The 22,457-nt window shown below is 44.2% G+C and overlaps 1 protein-coding gene across 1 annotated transcript in view; it reads left to right on the top strand.

Moving 5' to 3' along the window:
* PPTC7 (protein phosphatase targeting COQ7) overlaps positions 1–22,457 on the top strand; it is an 83,498-nt gene that overhangs the window by 40,661 nt on the left and 20,380 nt on the right. The window contains exon 3 of the mRNA XM_033954370.1: positions 17,768–17,966. Coding sequence (XP_033810261.1) covers positions 17,768–17,966 — 199 coding nt within the window. The remainder of the gene's footprint in view (positions 1–17,767; positions 17,967–22,457) is intronic.

Raw genomic sequence — 22,457 nt, 5'->3', positions numbered from 1 at the left:
GCAAGCCTAAAGCCTTCACCAGCTTGTATTTGTTTTCGGGACAATAGACTTGGTAAAGCTTCGTTCAGCCAGAAGCCTAGGTTCCCTCAGAAAAGGTTCTTTCGGACTGATAAGTGAGCCATGGCACAATCAGCCAGGTCCACTGCGTCTTGACCTTCCCAATGATGGGGTCTTGGCTCACTTCATTGTCAAGAGAAAGGGATGGCTGTCCCACTTCTACATGTAATTTGCTTGAGTGAAGATTACATCGGACCAATAGGTCTTAGATGTTATCTACTGCAAATTAGAGTTGCAGATTTTTTTTTCTTGGAGTCCCCATGCACAGCTTCTTCCAGAAGAAAGGCAGTAGCCTTGACTCTGCAGTCCCTAGTGGTGATGCAAGTCCTTCTGGCAGAACGAGTGCAGGGTCATTCTATTTATTTCATTATCCCCAAGAAGGGAGGATCTTTGTAGTTTGGGGCATCATTTTTTTCAGGGGTTCTTGCAGTTTCCCACCCTATGGAGGTCTGCATTGATACATCCCACTAGACTCTGGATTTATCTGCTGGCACTAAGGAAGGAAATATTATGCCTTACCTGATGATTTTCTTTCCTTTACGCTCAGCAGATGAATCTCTGTTTTGGCTTATAGGGTTTTTTTTCTCAGTGAATGCTTACTTTGTGATTGGACATGAGACATATTTGAGCTGCTTCTAAAGTTTCAGTATGGGGAAGGGAGTTATTTTGAGTAAGTGCTATTTCCTTCTGCTTTGGTTAGAGACATACTGATTTGCCAGGAGAAATACTACCAATGGGAAGAGTTCAAGTCAATACTCTTTATCTCCACTAATGTTGCCCGATTCAGGGGGAAATTTTTCAATTTGCTTCAGCCCATTTTTCGATTTGATTCACTTTTCCCGCTCAGTTGGGTGTATTATTATTATTTTATTTTTTTTCCAGACTTCCCAGCAGATTTGTTTTGTAGCCTCTTCATACACCCCACTCCCCTTTGCCCTCTCCAATCCCACCCCAACATTGTGGTGTAAACAAAATAAACAAAGACTTTTCCTCTCTCTCCCCCTCTTTTACGAATGCATAGCTTGGGTTTTAGTGCTGGCAGCAGTGGTAACTGCTCCAATGCTCATAGAATTCCTATGAACGTCTGAGCAGTTACCACCGCTGCTGGCGCTAAAACCCATGCTATGCCTTTGTAAAAGAGGAGGTCTGTTAGGTCTTAGCTTATGCTCGCTGTCTAAGACTAGCTCTGTCAGGATACACATTTCAAATCTGACATATTATAATCACAAAATAGAAAATAAAATTATTTTTTCTACTTTTTGTTGTCTGGTCATTTTATTATTCAGCTTATATTGGTCCCAGGCTCTGGTTTCTGTTTGTCTTCTGTCTTCTGTTAACTCGCTCACCAGGGTCTCCTGACCATTTGACATCTTCCATCTCTATACTTTCCCTTCCAGTGTCATATCCAACATCTGTTTCCCACTGTCTACCATCTCTTGCTCCCTCTCTACATCTGTTTCATTTCCCCCTTCCTCTCCTCCACCCTATGTCCAACAATTCTTCCTCTCTGCTCACTTTCCTCCCTCCTATTCCCCTGTGCAGCTTTTCAGCCATCCCTTCCAACCACCTGTGCAGTAGCTTTCCTCCCTCCTATACCCCTGTGTTTCACCGACCAGCTCCCCCCCCTTTGCTTTGGGCCTCCCAAAGCTGCAGCAGTGATGGTGGCTGCTAGGAAAAGGCAGCATTCCAAACAGGCAGCTTCTTGTCTACCCCGCTAGGGCTTTCCTCTGCCACATCATCAGTGACACGGAAGAGAGAAGCACTAGTGGAGCAGAGCAGAAGCTGCCTGTTTGGAGTGCTACCTTTTCCCACCGAGCTGGTCACTGCTGCTGCTTTAAGAGGCCAGGAGAAAAGTCAGGACTCACTGAATTGGTGAGTACGATTTTTCTACAAAGCGAATCGATTCAAACCGGGCAGCACTAACCTGGACACAACTCACTAGTCTCTGGATTAATCTGCTATGCCAAAACGAAAGAAAATTATCAGGTAAGGCATAACTTTCCTTATAATTTTAAAACCAGTAGTTGTAGCACCCAAAACTGCAGGGAAAGATGATGTGATTTGAGGCGCTTAAACTACCAAGCTCAAAATACATTTAACCACATAAATGTATTTTGAGCTTAATAAAGCAAAAATAAAAACCCAGAGCTATTTAGCAGATCGCATTAAGGACATCCAAATTGTGCCTAAGTTCCGGAAGAACGTCCAAAGAGTGCCTAAGTTCCGTCCATAGAACTCAGTTCTATTCGAAGCCTAAACTGTGCTCAAAAGTAGACCTGGTTTTCATTCGCCTACAATATAAGCATCATATGGACGCCCTAGGTCATGTAAATGAATCAAAGGATGCCCAAATTGAGTAATTGCCCAAACCACACCCACGCCTATTGAGTTACATGCGAGTTTTAAATATGGGCATCCATGAAATTGTGGCTGCGTCTACAAAGTGGCATCTATGTCCTTTGGACACCTAAGTACCAATTATCGCTTGTTAAGACCCTTAATTGGCTCATTAATTACTTAGATTGGACACCTAAAGCACACCTAACTTTAGGTAAAGCTTAGGCATCCTTTATAGAATCAGGGCCTAAGATACTAATTAAACACTTAAATTTTTAGCTATTTATGAAATATTTAAAAATCTTGTTCAAGTCATCTTATTTGGAAGATGGGGTATCCCTATGGAATAGTCTGAAGGGATCCTTGAGATTACTTACGGATATGCAAAAATTCAAGAAGATACTTAAAACATTATTTATGGAAGCATTCACTAACTTAATAATTATGCTGTAGACAACCTTAGTAATGTACTCTCTGATTATGTATTTATCATGTCATATTTATGATTGTATTTTGTAAACCGCTTAGGTTTAAGCGGGTGAGAAATTTTTAAAATTAAATTATAAAAACATTGTTTTATAGAAGATACAATAAATGTCACCCACTGAGCAAAAAGGATACCAAAAATGGAGTATGTGGCTTATGCCTCAAGATAGAGGGATATCAATGGCATGGTTCAAATACAAAATTGCCGAAGACAAAGGCGCGCGCCGACAACTGAGCGCAAGGCGGAAGCGCGCGCCAAAGAAAAAGTGTTTTTAGGGGCTCCGACGGGGGGTTTTGTTGGGGAACCCCCCACACTTTACTTAATACAGATCGCGGTGGCGTTGTGAGGGGGTTGTAACCGCCCTCATTATACAGGAAACTTAACTGTTTCCCTGTTTTTTAGGGAAAAAGTGAAGTTTTCAGTAAAATGTGGGGGGTTACAACCCCCCACAACGGACGCGATCTGTATAAAGTATTATCCCAGGACAAGCAGGCAGCATATTCCCACACATGGGTGACGTCACCGACGGAGCCCCGCAGCGGACAGCCTCGAAAGCAAACTTGCTTGAAGATCTCGAACTTTCGAGCACTGCACCGCGCCTGCGCGCGTGCCTTCCCGCCCGAACTAGGGGGCGCATCTCCTGAGAGGATCCTCAGTTCGTTTAATTCCGCGGAGACAAGAAGACACGTTCTCTTTCTCTGCAGCATTGCCTTCTCATCACCGCGGCTGTTTCTTTCTTAAAGTCGGTCGCTGTGCTTGTTTTTTTATTCCTTTCTTTTTCTTTTCATAAAAAAAAAAATATATATATTGTTTTTCTTTTTTTGTTCGGCCGTCGAGCTTTGGGCCTAGGCCTAGGCTCCTTCGTTCGACACGGACTTTATTCTTTCCATGTCCCGGCCTCTTACCGGGTTTAAACGTTGTCGACAGTGTAATCGGGTGATTTCTGTCACCGATCCCCACTGCCGTTGTTTACAGTGCCTGGGTTCTTCTCATTCTCCAGAAGATTGTCATCGCTGCTTCACCCTTACTCCACGGGCCTTTCGACGACGTTGTGCTCAATTTTTTCAAATTTTCGGCATGGAGCAATCTTCGGATCCGGCCTCGACCGTAGCGGCTGCTCCGGTCTCGAAGGCTTCGACTCCGACGACCTCGACACCTGTGGTCTCGAAGGCCTCGACCCAGACTCCGGCTGGAGTTTCGGTCTCGAAGGCCTCAACCTATTCTGCCTCGGTTGCCTCGAAGACGACGCCATCCACGAAGTCTTCTACGGGGGGTAAGTCTCCGAGTTCCCTTTCAGGTGCCGTATCCAAGAAGCCACCAGAGTCCTCGGCACGTCCACCTTCGAAGCGTACCTCCAAGATAAGGGAATACTCACCTTCGAGGTCGCCCTCTTCGGAGCGTACTGCTGCACCTACGAGGTCAGAATCTTCTGTCTCGGTGCCGATGCTAGAGGACATGTTGAAATCTATACTCACCACTCAGATTTCCTCCTTGGTAGCTCAATTGGTCCCGTCCTCGACCTTGCCTCGGACTGATCAGCCTGTCACTCAACCAGAGCTTCCAGTCTCCCGAGGCCGATCCCGGACACCGAAGAACATTTCTTCATCAGAGTCTTCTCCGGGCTCACCTCCTCCGAAGCATCGATCGAAGCATTCAAGACCTGTTCCTTCTAAGCTTCGGAGGGAGTCTTCGAATTTGGATACCGAGGCTTCTTTACCTTGTTCTTCGAAGTCAAAGTCGAAGCATGGATCTCGACGAGCCTCGACTCGAAGCCCTTCTCGATCCAGAACACCGTCGAAGCCAGTCCGTCGAGACAGTCCTACACATACCTCGACTCATTCTGTAACACGTACACCTATTACTTCCCTTCCAGGAGTTTGAAAAGAAAGCATTCTCTTACTCCAACTCACAGTGCAGCTTCTTCGGTCACTCTGCGTCTGGAATCAGACCTTTCACCATATTCTAGAGAGGCTTCTCCATCCTACTCAGTTCAACATAAATCTCGCAGTGGTTCTCCTGAGGAAACATCTGATCCAAAATCAATTTCTTTTGCCAAATTTATCTTTGACATGGGCCAAGCTCTCAAAATAGACCTTCATTCAGACTCAAAATATACTCCTGAATACTTAGCGGATATGGAGCTTCCCCATCCACCAAAAGAGTCACTCAGATTACCTATGACTCCTGTTCTACAGCAGACCTTCACTCGCAATATGGAAACTCCTTATTCTATCACTGCTATCCCATCCAAATTAGAATCTCGTTATAGAACGGTCCCCTGTAAAGGATATGAAAAGTCTCAACTTTCTCATCAATCTCTAGTTGTAGAATCATCATTGAAGAAAGCACATCCCTCCAAAATCTATGCTTCGGTTCCTCCTGGTAGGGAAGGCCGTACCATGGATAAGTTTGGACGTCGTTTATACCAGAACTCTATGATGGCAAATAGAGTTCTTAATTATAATTACATATTTACGTCCTACTTCAACCATTTTTTAAAGATTTTATCTTCATTTTACTCGGACATCTCTACCAATCGCCTATCAGAATTTAAAAATATCCTTAAGACTCTTTCTCAGTTGAGACTTTTCATGCTACAAGCTTCCTATGATGCCTTTGAACTCTCGTCTAGAGTGTCGGCATTTGCAGTAGCCATGCGTAGATTAGCATGGTTACGGATAGTGGACATGGATCCTAACCTTCAGGATAGATTGGCTAATCTTCCTTGTCAAGGAAATGAATTATTCGATGACTCTATTGAGGCGGCTACAAAGCGTCTTTCAGAACATGAGCGCTCTTTTGCTTCCCTCATTCGTCCAAAACCTAAACCTGTACCAACTAGAGGTTTCAAACAAACTCCACGTCGCTATCCGCAGAAAACAACTCCTGCTTTTTCTAGACCTCCTGCTCGTCGGCCTCCTCCACAACAAAGGCAACAAAAATCTCAGACTCCTGCTGCCACCAAGCCTGCTCAGTCTTTTTGACAATCTCGACCTGAGCATTCAAATTTCTCTGTTTCCAAATTCTCCCCTCCCCATAGGAGGTCGCCTGTCCACTTTTTATCACCAATGGGAGCTCATTACTTCAGACCTCTGGGTACTTACCATCCATCATACGAGAGGGATACTCTCTTCGACTCCTTCAGGCACCTCCAGATCGCCATCCAAGAAGTGTCTTTCAAATCAGTCGCATTTTCCCCTTCTTCTTCAAGAAGCTCGAGCTCTTCTTCTCCTGCGAGCAGTGGAGGAAGTTCCTCTTCCACAAAGGAACTTGGGATTTTATTCCCGTTATTTTCTAGTTCCCAAAAAGACGGGGGATTTGCGACCGATTTTGGATCTCAGAGCTCTCAACAAATATCTAGTCAAAGAGAAATTTCGAATGCTCACTCTGCCAACTCTATATTCCTTGATGGATCAAGGGGATTGGATGTGCTCTCTCGATCTCAAAGAGGCCTATACTCATATCCCTATTCATCCAGACTTTCGCAAGTATCTCAGATTCCAGGTAGGAAATCTTCATCTTCAGTACAGAGTTCTCCCCTTCGGACTGGCTTCTTCTCCCAGAGTTTTCACCAAATGCCTAGTGGTTGTAGCTGCAGCTCTTCGCAACCAGGGTCTTCAAGTATTTCCATACCTAGACGACTGGTTCATCAAGGCTCCCTCTTTTTCAGAGGTTATTGCAGCGACCCAACAGACTATTCTTTTTCTGCAAAGTTTGGGATTTCACATCAATTTTCCCAAATCTCAGCTGACTCCTTCTCAGTCCCTCCAGTTCATAGGAGCTACTCTGGACACTATCAATCTGAGAGCATATCTTCCACAACCACGTCAGGATGCACTCCTTCAACTGTCTCAACAATTCTGCCAACTTTCCTCTGTTCCAGCAAGGAAAATGATGGTTCTGCTTGGTCACATGGCTTCTACAGTTCATGTGGTTCCTTTTGCCAGACTTCACCTTCGCATTCCTCAATGGACACTGGCATCTCAATGGCAACAATCAGTGGATCCACCAACTCGACTAATTTCCATCACGCCTTCATTAAAGAAGTCTCTCCGCTGGTGGATGCTCTCTTTGAATCTTTCAAGAGGTTTACTGTTTTATCCTCTTCCTCATCAGAAGGTCCTCACAACCGACTCGTCAATGTATGCATGGGGAGCTCATGTGGACGGTCTTTGCACTCAAGGGCTCTGGACCCAAGCGGACCGGCGGTGTCCTATAAATCTGTTGGAACTCAGAGCGATATTCTATGCTCTCAAAGCTTTTCAGCATCTACTTCACGACATGGTGATTCTAGTACGTACCGACAACCAAGTAGCCATGTATTATGTCAACAAACAGGGAGGGACGGGATCTCACTCCCTCTGTCAAGAAGCTCTGAAATTGTGGCATTGGGCGATTCTTCACAACATCTTCCTCAGAGCGGTTTATATTCAGGGTCAACAAAATTGTTTGGCGGACAAATTGAGTCGTCTTCTACAACCTCACGAATGGACAATCAATTCTCCTACTCTTCGCCAAATTTTTGCTCGTTGGGGGACTCCACAGATAGATCTGTTTGCGTCACCTCTCAACTTCAAACTGCCTCAATTTTGCTCCCGCATCCATACTCCTCAGCGTCTCGAAGCGGATACGTTTCTACTGGACTGGAGGAATCAATTCCTTTATGCTTTTCCTCCGTTTCCTCTGATTCTCAAGACTCTAGTCAAGTTGAAATCAGACCGGGCCACCATGATTCTGATAGCTCCTCGGTGGCCCAGGCAACCTTGGTTCTCCCTTCTACTTCAACTCAGCACCAGGGAGCCTCTTCTTCTTCCAATATTTCCTTCTCTACTCACGCAGAATCAAGGATCTTTGCTTCATCCCAATCTACAGTCTCTACATTTGACAGCTTGGTACCTTTCTATATAACAGACTTTTCTCAATTTTCTCCGTCTGTTCAAGATATTTTACTTGCTTCCAGAAAACCATCAACTAGACAATGTTATGGTCAAAAGTGGACAAGATTCTCTGCTTGGTGTTCTACACGTAATTTACTTCCCAGATCTGCTTCCTTGACATCAATTCTGGACTATTTACTTCATTTATCACAATCTGGACTTCAGACTACATCTATCCGAGTCCACCTTAGTGCTATAGCTGCTTTTCATCAGCCTTTGGATGGAAAATCCCTTTCTGCACATCCTATGATTTCTCATTTTATGAAAGGACTTCTCAATCTCCATCCTCCTATTAAACCACCTCCTGTGATTTGGGATCTCAATGTTGTTTTAGCTCAACTTATGAAATCTCCTTTTGAACCACTTGACAAAGCTCATCTCAAGTATCTCACTTGGAAAACTGTTTTCCTGATCGCCCTCACTTCTGCTCGACGTGTCAGTGAGTTACAAGCGCTAGTGGCTGATCCACCTTTCACAGTTTTTCACCATGACAAGGTTGTTCTACGTACTCATCCTAAATTCTTACCTAAAGTTGTTTCAGAATTTCATATCAATCAGTCTATTGTTCTGCCTGTATTTTTTCCAAAGCCTCATTCTCATCCAGGAGAGGCGGCTCTTCATACATTGGACTGTAAACGTGCTTTGGCTTTCTACCTTCAACGCACTCAACTTCACAGAACATCTCCTCAACTTTTCATATCTTTTGATCCGAACAGGTTGGGACGTCCTATATCAAAACGCACAATCTCCAACTGGATGGCTGCTTGCATTTCATTCTGCTATGCTCAGGCTGGTCTTTCCTTGCAAGGTCGAGTGACGGGCCACAAAGTTAGAGCTATGGCGGCGTCTGTAGCTTTCCTCCGATCAACTCCTATTGAGGAAATCTGCAAGGCTGCCACTTGGTCCTCGGTTCATACTTTCACCTCTCATTATTGTCTGGATACCTTATCCAGGAGGGATGGCCATTTTGGCCAATCTGTTTTGCAAAATCTTTTTTCGTAATATGCCAACTTCCCTCCATCCCTTTCTATTTAGCTTGGAGGTCACCCATGTGTGGGAATATGCTGCCTGCTTGTCCTGGGATAAAGCACAGTTACTTACCGTAACAGTTGTTATCCAGGGACAGCAGGCAGATATTCCCACAACCCTCCCACCTCCCCTGGTTGGCTTCTTGGCTAGGTATCTGAACTGAGGATCCTCTCAGGAGATGCGCCCCCTAGTTCGGGCAGGAAGGCACGCGCGCAGGCGCGGTGCAGTGCTCGAAAGTTCGAGATCTTCAAGCAAGTTTGCTTTCGAGGCTGTCCGCTGCGGGGCTCCGTCGGTGACGTCACCCATGTGTGGGAATATCTGCCTGCTGTCCCTGGATAACAACTGTTACGGTAAGTAACTGTGCTTTTTCTTCGGTGCACGCCTCCGCGTTGCGCTCAGTTGTCTGCGTGCGCCTTTGTCCCAGTGTGCTTTTGACCTGACACCCAATGGCATAGTCTTGCAAAATTTCAGCCTCAGATATGGACTAATTAAATTCTTAAAAATGAGAAATGTTTTATTAAATTTTTAAATAATTCAGATAGTTGGGTACAACCACACCCTCTATAATCTTAACCAAAAAAAAAAAAAAAAGGAATAAATGCAACAGATCTAAAATTGGCAGGTTGAGACATTGATGTTTTAAGATCCTTCACTGCTGGTGTCAATATAATCTCCCTCAAGTTGACTGGAAATGTATTCTCTAAAAGAAGCGAGTTTATCCACTTCATGAGACTTGTTTTAAATTCCAGTGGACAAGTAAGTATCAAGTCAGCAATAAGAAAATGAATTGGCAAAATTTTTGACCAGATTCCATCAGTTGGTACCTTTTTCATTTACTTGTCTGATTCCAAAGATGTAATGTTAACTATATGTAAAATAAATAGAAGACCATCTGTGCACTTCAGATCTTATGATGTAACATATGCTGCTGCTAATGTGAACTTAAAAGGTCAGACCAAACTTGGACGTACCATTCTATTTTTTTTTTCTGGGGCAAAGGGCAACTTGTCACATGTAAGGTGTCTAGCGGGTATTTATAGCAAGAAAAGGCATCAATCCATTATAAATCAGAATTGAACTTTAGGAGGGAAATGGTTATGTGGAAAGCATTGGACATTAGAGATGATTTTTTTAAGGTCTTTGGCTTATATTTCAAAGAAAACTTTATATCACTTATGTTACAAGGAATTGCAGTGAATATTGTTCAGTTACTGCTATGGTGAAACAGCATTTCGGTTTAGCCTTCCCAAAGGTCACCTTTGTTAAAATGCTCTTTAATTTCTTCCCTTCCCCTCCCCCAGCACACTGTCCTCATGCTACGGGACCTTTGCTCTGGATTTCTGAGCAAGTGTGTGTGATCAAGTTTATTTTTATTTATTTTCTGTTTAAACCTAAGCGGATTTCAAGTAAAAACACTTCAAATATTTTACAACTTAACAAACTGTGAACTGCAGTAAGTTTTGTCAGCCGGAAGCCCGAAGTTGTAATGCTGTTGTACAGGTCCATGGTGAGACCTCATCTGGAATATTGTGTTCAATTTTGGAGGCCACATTATCAAAAGGATGTGCTGAGAGTGGAGTCGGTTCAGCGAATGGCCACCAGGATGGTCTCAGGTCTCAAGGATCTCCCATATGAGGAACGTCTAGGTAAGTTGTAGCTATACTCTCTCGAGGAACGCAGAGAGAGGGGAGATATGATAGAGACGTTCAAATATGTAACTGAGGTAGAAGAAGATATCTTTTTCCTTACAGGACCTACGGCAACAAGAGGGCATCCGTTGAAACTCAGGAGTGGGAGATTTCATAGCAACACTAGGAAGTATTTCTTCACTGAAAGGGTGGTTGATTGTTGGAATGATCTCCCACTTCAGGTAATTGAGGCAAGCAACGTGCTCGATTTTAAGAAAAAATGGGATAAGCATGTGGGTTCACTTTGTGGAAGTGCTTAGGGGGGAGGGTCCTTAGAGTGGGCAGACTTGTTGGGCCAGTGGCCCTTTTCTGCCATTATATTCTATGTTTCTATGTAATATTGCTGTACTTAAAATGGGAAATCTGATCCTGCATCTGAGAGAGCATGAAGTGAGGTGACAGAGCATGTTCTATTGGGCCACTGACACATTTTGTAAAGTTGTTTGTGGTGGTACCGTAATCCTAAATTCTAGCCATACCTCTTGTTAATCGGTGTTTCTCAAGTTAGTCTTGGGGAGTACATTCCAGCCAGCCTGGTTTCAAGGTATCAGCAATAAATATGCATTAGCTAGATTTGCATGAAAGAGATTTCCATACAGTGGTGTCACTGGATTCAAATCTAACTCGTTCATATTCGTACTGTTTCTCAAATGCAGGATCAGATTTAAGACACGGAAGCCAGAGCAAGAGTCCCACATAGCATGAGGACTGGGCAGTAGTGATTTATGCTAACTTCTCTTGCCGCAGGCGTTTTAAGTTAGGAGCCAAAATATTCTTATCTGTTTTTTGGGTACGACACTATTGTGTCACTTCATCTCAGCTTTTTTTGCTCCAATCCATAGTGATGGATAACAATCAGGACCCCCGAGGAAGGCAAAATAATGCCGAAACACAGCTTGTGTAGGGTCCTGCTCACATTCCGTGAGCATTGAACATACGGTGAAATCAGTGCAACATATTTGATGCAGACTTCTGTACCTTATGTTTTTTTATTGTTACTATATGCAATTTTGTGTATAATAAACATTTTATTAGAAGCTTTCAGTAACTGGTGTTCCACTTTTTGTGTTTTTGGTTTCAGTAGTGACTTATTACAGCTTTTGGATTTTTTTTGAAACCTAATGGTCCACTGGCATGGTAATGCTAGGCAAATATTGGTTCATGAAAAGTTTTGTTTGACAGGGAGCAGAGTATGTTGGCAGCAAGGAGGCAATGGCTCATGTCTGCTGATCCCTAGAAGGAGGATAATTTTAGTGCTTCCCTGAAATACAATCGCTCTTCTAGAATGGAATTTCAAAAGACCAACACTTATTTTGGTGTCTGGAACTAGAGCTGTCAGATCAGTCGCACTTCATACAGCATCTAGCCTTAATAAGGAGTAGGCATGCAATCCTGTAATCGGGAGGTAATTTATATAGTATAGATTTGTAATTGGGAAAACCTGGGGGAAGATTCTCTAATGTTCACAGTAAAATCTGACAGGCCACTATTGTAATGATTTCAAAAAGACGAGTCATTCTTAAAAAAATCACGCATGCAAATGAGATTCGCAGAAAGTTGCGGAGAGTTGCTAAATTTGCATGGGATGAGTCTCTGGTGCTAGCGATTGGAACATGCGCAGAATACACCCACAAGTTTAAAAAAACGAAGATCGACAGGAAGGATGGCCATGCTGTCCCACCGCTGTTGTAAGGCAACACCCCCCCCCCCCCCCCCGACACACACCTTCCCCGGCAGTGGGAAGGTTGCCCATTGCCGCCATCAAACAACCCCCCTCACCAACACACAGATATACACCGGCAGTGGGAGGGATGCCCCTCTCTCCCTTCACCGCTGTCGAGCAACCCCCATCACCTGCCTCCCTCGGCATCAGGAGGGTTGCCCACTCTCTCCTAATGCCATCAAACAACCCCTGGACACACACACACCCACCCCGGCAGCTGGAGGGTTGGCCACTCCCTCCCACCACTACCATAAAACACACCCCCCTGACACACACACACACTTGGCAGCGGGAGGGATGCCCACTCCCTCCCACCACCACTGTTGTGCCCCTGATGACCCACCCCTACCTTCTTCAGGAAGTCCTGCAATCCCACCTCTTCAAAATGGTAGGTCTTCCTCTTCCTGGAATGTGCTGGGGAAGGGCCTAAGGCTCTGATTGGCCCAGGTGCTTAAGACCCATTTGATAGCGTCTGTGGGAGGGAAATTTAAGCTCTGGAATGCATGTTTTGTTTTGGGGTTTTTGGTTTTTTTTATACGTTCCTGGAGGAAAGATCCATAGTCTGCTATAGAGACAGACATGGGAGAAGCTACTGCTTGCCCTGGATTGGTAGCATGGAATGATGCTATTTGCCAGGTACTTGTGACCTGGATTAGCCACCATGAAGACAGGATATTGGGCTAGATGGGCCATTATTAGTCTTACCCAGTAAAGCTATTCTTATGTTCTTAATTATAAAGTTTTAGAGATTTGGACTAAGATGTCAGTTGGAGCAGTCAAATTTTAATGTGTTTTGCAATTATTGATAGAATCAAACCTCGGTTTGCGAGTGTTTTGCAAGACGAGCAAAACACTCAGCAAACTTTTGACTCGCAAACCGAGTGTTGACTCGATTGGCGAGCACCCCCCCCCCTCCGATAACCGGCATCGCTCCAATCGGCCCCCCGCCCGAACAACTTAAACTTAACACCCCCCCCCTCGTCTAGCGCAGGCACAGATCGTGTGCCTAGAAGATCTTCCGGCTTCTGCCTGCCTGCCTTGAGCATGCATCTGCGCATGCTCAAGGACTTCTAATTCTCCCTCTTGCCGAGATTCTCGGTAAGTTTAAGTTGTTCGGGTGGGGGCTGGTTCGCGCGGGAGGGGGGGGGTGCTGGTTGGAGCGAGGGGGCCTTTGCGAGCGGGGAGGGAGCGATACCGGTTATCGGGGGGGGGGGGGGAACGTATCAAAGCGAGTTTCCGTTATTTGATAAACGAGCATTTTGGATTACGAGCATGCTCCTGGAACGGATTATGCTCGTAATCCAAGGTACTACTGTACTAATTACACTATCAGTACAACTACCCCTTGACCTATAAAATATAAATTACTTCACAGCTATTGTTGAGTATAGGATTTTCAGCAATTGTATTAAAGAAAGCATGAACGTGATCAGATCATCATGTATAGAAGTGGATTATTTTAATGAAGTAAAGATTCAGTAAAATTAATTTTGATTAAAATGGAATATATAGCTGTTAAGCATTATGTACTTATGTTTAAATAGGAATTCATCCCGTTTGCTTTTTCTTTTGGCATCTATTAATAAAATTTTCAGGGGAGATAACCGATCCTTCCTGTCTGCTAATATAGCAGTCGCCTAATGATTACAGCAGGGAAGCCCGATCCAAACCCCATTGTTGCTCTTTTGATCTTGGGCAAGTCAGACAACCTTCCATTACCTCAGATGCAATTACATTGTAAGTCTTCCAGGGATAGGAAAATACCTAGCGTACCTGAATGTAACTCACCTTGAGGTATAGTGGAACCTTGGTTTGCGAGTAAGGCGGTTTACGAGTGTTTTGCAAGATGAGCAAAGCACTCAGCAAACTTTTGACTCACAAACCGAGCACTGCTCCGATAAACGAGCACTTACAGCCCAGGAAGTGCCACTTCAGGGGATTCCTCTTCCGTCTGCCGGCCAGCCTTCCACGTCCGGTGCCTTCCGCAAGTTGGAGAGCCTCTCTCTGAGCCTACGCAGCCGAGTGCCGTCCCACCTGCACGTTGCGTATGACACGCACAACGTCAATCATCGACATTGTGCATGTCATACGCAACAGGTACAGACCCCGGGTTCTGGAACGAATCGTCGGTGTTGTCACTATTTTCTATGGGGCACTTTGCTTTGATATATGAGTATTTTGGATTACGAGCATGCTTCTGGAACGAATTATGCTCGTAAACCAAGGTACCACTGTACTGAAGAAAAAAAAATCTAATCCAAAAATCCCTACTATACCTTCTCACTGCTTTGCATAGCAAGGCTCTGTATAGCATTATGAGCTCTTGTAAGAAGCTCCCAGTTACTTTTAAAATCTGATAGCATCTGGTAGACACTAAGCTGAAAGATGCAGTGACCTCACGGGTGGATCGATGGCTATCAGCAGAAACAAAAACCCTATTCTTCGAAAAATATGTTAAACCTTTATAACAGAACCAGACCCGCCCCAAGCTTCACCCACAACACTATCTACATAACAAATCAAAAATATTCAAACCACTCATTAGGCATTTCCTAATATCATGATAATTCTCACATAATCCACCGAATGTATTTTGTAGCATCATGACAATTTTTGTGTAATCCCCCTTGAACCTTAAGGTAACGGCGGAATAGAAATCACTAATGTAATGTAATATTCTGGCTTTGGGAGAGAGAAGAGGTGGAGGTTATTTCAGTGTACTCTGTTTAGCAGGATTACTTGAACTGCTCGAAGTATAAAAATCGGATTACTTTTTAAAAATTTTGTGCAAACCCTGATTTCCTATTGGTTGTAGAGGAACTAGAATCTTGACATTGCGACTAAGTACATAGAGCAGTCTGTCAGTAGAATACTTTTATAAAATCGTTCCCAAAGGCCCGGATTCTATAATCAGCACGGTTGTCAGCAGTTGCCAATTGCGATTTAATCACGCGATGGCGCTGGGTACGGAATTGTGCCTCCGGCAAAGGTAGGCACCAGAAATGTAGGCATATCTTTGAGTCACACTTCTGTAGGCACTTTAGAGCAGTGGTTCCCAACCCTGTCCTGGAGGACCACCAGGCCAGTCGGTTTTTTGGGATAGCCCTAATGAATATGCATGAGAGAGATTTACATATAATGGAGGTGAAAGGCATGCAAATCTGCCCCATGCAAATTCATTAGGGCTATCCCAAAAACACGACTGACCTGGTGGTCCTCTAGGACAGGGTTGGGAACCACTGCTTTAGAGGAAAGGAGGGACAGGGGAGATAAGATTCAGACGTTCAAATACTTGAAAGGTATTGACATAGAACAAAATTTTTTCAGAGAAAGGAAAATGGTAAAACCAGAGGGTTTTGAGAGGTGGTAGACTCAAGAGCAATATAAGTAAATTCTTCTTTACGAAGAGGGTGGTGGATGCCTGGAATGCGCTGCCAAAAGAGGTGGTGGAGATGAAAACGGTGATGGAGTTCAAAAAAGCATGGGATGAACACAGGATCTAGAATCAGAAAATAATAGTAAATTTGAAGAACCTAAGGCCAGTACTGGGAAGACTTGCATGAACTGTATATGGCTGTTTGGTGGAGGATGGGCTGGGGAGGGCTTCAATGAATGGGAGGGTGTAGATGGACTGGAGTGAGCTTTGATGGAAAATTTCCGCTGCTGGGTCAGACCAGTGGTCCATCGTGCCCAGCAGTCCGCTCACATGGCGACCCTTAGGTCTAAAACCAGTGCTCTAAATGAGTCCAGCCTCACCTGCGTACGTTCCAGTTTAGCAGGGACTTGTCCAACTTTGTCTTGAATCCCTGGAGGGTGTTTTCCCCTATAACAGACTCTGGAAGAGCGTTCCAGTTTTCTACCACTCTCTGGGTGAAGAAGAACTTTCATGAGCTCCACGCTTGGAAATAGAGGTCCAACAAAGAAGGTTCATGTATCCCTCCTACCTGAAGCTTAAAAATCAGCCACTAAGTGCTGCTCTTGAAACAACTCTGCTTTTAGCTCTCCTCTACAATTGGATATGTTTTAAACTTATTAGCCCTCTCTGTCAATACCACCCTCTTCTTCTTTTTGCTATATAATGCCAATATTCTAAGCTTTTAGAGCCGTCAGCCAGCTACGCCATACCAGCCCACCATGGCCAGATGATCATTGGAGGGCAGGAGAAGCTTGGTTCCCTGTTATTGGGGAATGCTCAGGGAAAGGCCTTCACACTGGTCTCAAAGGGTTACCTTATGCTGAGAGTGAAACAATTCCTTATAGGGTGTTTGTATTAAGTGCTGTTCTGTGGGTCTGCTTTCAGTTTGCTCAGCTTGATGGTGGTGCTTAAAAGAAACAGTCATGTGTCATTAAGGTGTGATAGACTATGATGCACTTGTGATGCTGGTATAGATGTAATTCTGGTACTATTCATGTTACTTGAACAGTCAGTGAGGCTGAAATGGTGCCTGCAGGCTTGTAGCACTGATAGTGCTTATGACTTCTTTGAGGCCTGCTGCTGGATAGCACTGCAGCTGATTTTCATACCTTTTGCAAGAAGATACTACTAACTATTTCTATAGCACTACAAGACGTACGCAGCGCTGTACACCTTTATATGCAGATACTTTCTCTGTCCCACAATCTAAGATGATGTGTGGGGTTTTTTTTGTACTTTGAGCAGTGGAGGGTTAAGCGACTTGCTGCAGTGGGAATCAGATCTGTTCCCAATCCACTGCACTATTAGATTGCCACTCCACTCTTATCTAGGGACTGCTGAGGTGAAAGCATGAATTCTCCTTGTGTGCATGCACCAAGCTATAAACTAGGAAGAAAAGAAATCCACGATTTTCTCCTAAACGTTGTTCAGTGGCTTATAGCACCATGGACCCATGGAGAGTGTGCAGAGTTATTGACCATTTCAGTCAGAGATTGAAAGAGCCTGACATTCAAAATTCTTGGCTGTTTGAAGTGTTGACATTGCTGGGCAATTTCTCCCCATAGCAAATGGTTAACAGGTTATTGAAAGATTAAAAATAGAGCCTCTAGATCTTTCTTTTTTTTTTTTTTTTTTCTATCTGGGAGCCATGACTTGTAAAGAGTTTTGTGGTTTTGTCTGGAATTGGTAAATTTCAGTGAAACACACACACAATTTTGATATATTTTTTAAAGGTTCCTTAACCCTACAGGTTGGAATAGTATTGATTTGTAAGCCATTGTTAAGTTTAGAAAATTATAATAGCGTATGAGGTTCTTATAGAGTAATCAGATGTTTTGTGATTGATGAAGTGAATTCATTATAGGTTTGCATTAATTTGTGGAGTTGGTGTAGAGGATTTTTCCCAGCTATGTAGGAGATTGTTCTAAAAACAAATGAAGCTTTCTGCTCTACAAGTAAAAATCACTTTCAGGGGCAGAGATAATTGGAATATTAAGTGTACCTTCTCCCTCCCCCCTCTATTAAGGGGTGAATCGTGTATGTATTTATACAGACTTACCATTTCTAACTGTAGGCTATTTTTTTTTCCTTTAGGAAGCAGTACAGCCTGCCTAGTAGTTCTTGACAGAGCAAGTCATCGGTTGCATACGGCGAACCTGGGAGATTCTGGTTTCTTGGTAGTGCGAGGAGGCAAAGTGGTCCACCGGTCCGATGAGCAGCAGCATTACTTCAACACTCCATTCCAGCTGTCTATTGCACCCCCTGAGGCAGAGGGAGCCGTTTTAAGTGACAGGTATGGGGACAGATTTTATGGAAATATATAGCCACTAGTTTGAGATGCCATACATTCACCATGATTCTACTATTTGCCAGGTAATTGTGACCTGGATTAGCCACTGTGAAGACAGGATATTGGGCTAGATGGACCATTATTAGTCTTACCTAGTCATAATTCAGAAGGTTCAAGGCAGCCATTTTCTAAATATTGGTGTAGACAATGAAAATATGTGACTGCTTTTATGGAGACAAAGATAACATGACCATTTGTAGATTCAAGAGCAATGTTAGCAAATTCTATTTTATGGAGAAGTTGGTGGATGCCTGGAATGCGCTCCCGAGAGAGGTGGTGGAGAGAAAAACGGTGACTGAGTTCAAAGAAGCGTGGGATGAACACAGAGGATCTAGAATCAGAAAATAATTTTAAATATTGAACTAAGGCTAGTACTGGGCAGACTTGCACGGTCTGTGTCTGTATATGGCCGTTTGGGGGAGGATGGGCTGGAGAGGCCTTCAATGGCTGGGAGGGAGTAGGTGGGATGGAGTAGGTTTTAGCGGAGATTTCGGCAGCTGGAACCCAAGCACAGTACCGGGTAGAGCTTTGGATTCTTGCCCAGAAATAGCTAAGAAGAAAAAATATAAATTGAATCAGGTTGGGCAGACTGGATGGACCATTCAGGTATTTATCTGCCGTCATCTACTATGTTACTATGTCACTTTTGAAGAGTTTAATGGTGTGATTCTCTTTCCTATTACAGAAAGTGCTAGAATGGTGCCTTATGTGGTGGTGGTGGGGATTAGAATAATATTGGAAGATTAGATACTTACCTTGATAATGTTCTTTCTAGTAAATAGGCACATCATTCCTGAACTCTTAGGTAGTCAATCCACGAGATTCTGTGTAGAGAACTTCCTTAGCATTTTTTGCTCCACCTCCTATCACTCTGGGCTGTCCTGCAAGTCCCCAGTTCAAATCAAAGCAGATGGTCAGCCCTGGAGAGGAAATATAAGAGGGAGGGATACGGGAATACATTTTGAGAAGCAAGTCTGTTGCTGCACATATCACATAACACTTAAACATGAACCATTGAAACATATAACGAAATGGCACGAACCAGTCACCTACCCAAGTGCAACCTGCTCTAAGGGTTCTGAAGGATATCCCCAGGATTCCATGAAATAGCAGTGGTGTCCTCTATCTTTATCCTTACAGGATAAAGGAAAGAAACAAGATAACCAGACTTTCCAGCATGTTTGAGGCAGTAAGCAGGCAGATTAAGATCTGACGGGGCAGGCTTCAGGAATGAGGTGCCTATTTACTAGAAAGATGATTATCAAGGTAAATACCTAATTTTCCCTTTTAGTGCAATAAGAACATCAGTCTTGAACTTTTGTAACGTATCAAAGCAGCTGCTGCAAGTATAGATGATCTGAATGTGGAGTCCAGTTTGGCTGCCATGTCCATCCTGTAAAATTTGTCTGCTCTGCAAATCTCTTAAGGGGAAACTGCTGTAACCTCTACCCAGGAGGATGCTCCTGGTGGAATGGCTATGATATGGGAGGTTGCTTTCCACTCCCATTATAGGCTGAAGAGATGGCCGCATGAATCCACCTTGAAATGGTGGCTTTAGAAGCTGGTTGATCTGACAGTCAAAACTCATTCATCACTTCCAGCTAACAAAGCAGTACTCTGTGAAAATCAAGCAATTTCAAGACATTGTCCCTCTTCTTGGATTCTGAGGGTGTGAAGACGGGTATCCGTACTTCTGGTTGATATGAAAATTGGACTTCAAAATTCTGAGAAAGGGTTCTCTGCATGAGAGCGCCTGCAGTTCCTGACACTTGTCGAGCTGAAGTGATTGCCACTAAAAATGGCATTTTACCGTGAGGTCTAACAATGAAACTTGCTCCAGAGGCTCATATGGAGCTCTAGAGAGTGCCCACAAGACAAGATTAAGGCTCCACGATGGAAAAGGGTGTCGTACTAGAGGATGCAGGCACAAAGCCCCTTTCATAAACCTGGCCACATCTGGGTGTAAGGCCAAAATCATCGTGAACACTTGAATCTGAAAAACAAAAGACCCATTATTTGAATTTTGAAGGAGCCAACTGCCAGGCCTTTTTCAAGTCCCTTCTGCAGGAATGCTAGGACCAGCCAAGATCAGGTCCTCACTATTCTTTGTGTACCAGGCCTGGAAACACTTCCAGACTCTTGTATAGGTGGTTAACATTGTCTGCATCTTGAATCACAGGAGGCTGGCAATCACCACTTCTGAATAGCCTTTGTACACTAAGGCAGCACACTCAAGAGCCATGCTGTAAGACCATAATGCTCTGAATCCTCTAGGGTGATTGGGCCCCGCATGATCAACCCCGGATGGCATGGTGGACTGAAACTCTGGTCCCTCTGTAGACAGATGAGATCCACATACCACGGACACCTCAGCCAGTCTGGTGCAATCAGAACTACCAAATCTGGGTGCGACATTATTCTTCACAGTACTCTGCCTTTCATGGGCCACGGAGGGAAGACACATAGAAGCCCTGCCTTTGGCCTTGGTTGCACCATGGTGTCCAAGCCATCGCTTTCTGACACACATCTTCAGCTGAAGAACCAAACTGCCTTCCTGTTGGCTGCCAATGCCATCAAATCAAACATCTGGCACCCCCAAAAACTCACAATGCTATTGAATGCCTCTGAAGATAGTGCCCATTTTCCGGGATCTAGGGTCTTCTGGCTGAGAAAATCCACTTGGACATTGTCCACTTCTGCTACACGTGCTGCCAAGAGGACCATTAGATGAATCTCTGCCCACCGAAACAACTTTTAAGCTTCCAGGCCTAGGGGAGCACTCTTGGTGCTACCCTGCCAATTAACAGGCTGTTGCATTGTCTGAAAAAACTTGCACAACTCTGTTCTGCAATGTACTTTTGAACACACCTGCAGCACCAGGCATATGGCTCTCAGCTTCAACCAGTGTATTGACCTCTTCCTCTAGGAGGAGAACCAGCACCCCTGAACTAGACACACTTCGCAGTACACTCCCCAACTATAAAGTCTGGCATCTGAAGTCAGAATCGCCCATGAGGATATGTGGAGTAGAATTCTTCAGGTTAGGGACTGAGGCTTTAGTCACCAGTTCAGACTGAGATGCACCTCCGCTGTCCAGGGTAGATGCTTCTGCAATGCATCCCTTTGCAAGCAATTCCAGATAGGAGTATATCCTGGAGAGGTTGTAAGTGCACCGTTGCCCAGGGAACCACTTCTATAGTCGTTACCATTGACCCCACTACCTGTAAGTAATGCCAAGCTGTTGGTGCGGGCATGTCTTAAAACTCTGCGGGTTTCTGGCAGAAACACTTTGTTCTCCTTTGGTTGAACAGAATGCCCAGATACTCCAGAACTTGCATCGGCTCCAGGTTACTTTTTCAAAAGTTGACCACCCAGCCTAGGTTCTGCAGAAGCTGAACCACTTACTGCACTGCTGTCCTTCCTTCGGATTTGGACAGGGCTCCTATCAATCAATTGTCCAGATACAGATGCACCTGTATCCCTACCTTGCGGAGGTGTGCTGCTGCTGCTACCACCATCACATTGGTGAAGGTGCATGGTGCCGTGACCAGTCCAAACTGCAGGGCCGAGAACTAGAAGTGCTGTTCCGTGCAGGTTCCATAGCCATTCCAAACTGCAGGGTCGAGAACTAGAAATGCTGCTCTAGAACATGGAACCGGAAGAACCTCCTGTGCTCCAGAAAAATGAGAAATGTAGATAGGCCTCTGTCAAATCCAGAGAGGTGAGAAATTCTCCCAGAACCACCGAAGCAATGACTGACTGCATCGTCTCCATTTGGAAACAGGGTATCTTGAGGGCCACGTTGACCGACTTGAGAGCCAGAATCGACCTCCAGTCTTTTGAGTCTCTTTTGGGCACTATAAAGTATGATGTATCAGTCTAAGCCTGATTCTTTATCTGGTATGGCTTTTATAGCTGCTAGATCCAGTAGGAGATGAAAGAACTTGAGTTTGTACCCCTCCTGAATAATCTCCAATACCCATTGGTCTGAAGTGATCCCTGTCCATGCCCCCCAATAGGCTGTTAATCTCCCACCAATCCTTGCCTATGTCCCCCAATAGGCTGTTAACCTCCCACCAATCCTTTGAGGTCTGGCTGTTGCCTTGGTATCATAACTCCTTCTTGGGGGCACCTAGCACTCAATAAAACACAGAAGATTGAAGAGTGGGATTCTTTAGGAAAAACTTCAATACAAACTAAATCCCAGTGAAGGGATTGTCAATACTCTGCACACTTTAAAGATAAGTGTTGATTTACTGTGTATAAAAAGAAAAATTAAAAGAATAATGAATTTATGATACAGTAAATTGGTAACACAAATAAGGAAGTGGAGGTAATTTGTTTAGTGATGGTAATCTTAAAAACTGAATGATTTGGCATTGGATTACTGAGTCCATGTTACTCCACAATCTCTATCAAATACGCTTTAGTGGG

This window comes from Geotrypetes seraphini, chromosome 8, assembly GCF_902459505.1.
Source record: "Geotrypetes seraphini chromosome 8, aGeoSer1.1, whole genome shotgun sequence".
NCBI classification, from domain to species: Eukaryota; Metazoa; Chordata; class Amphibia; order Gymnophiona; family Dermophiidae; genus Geotrypetes; species Geotrypetes seraphini.
The sequence above is the reverse complement of the archived record's forward strand: the minus strand, read 5'-3'. Positions and strand labels throughout refer to the sequence as shown.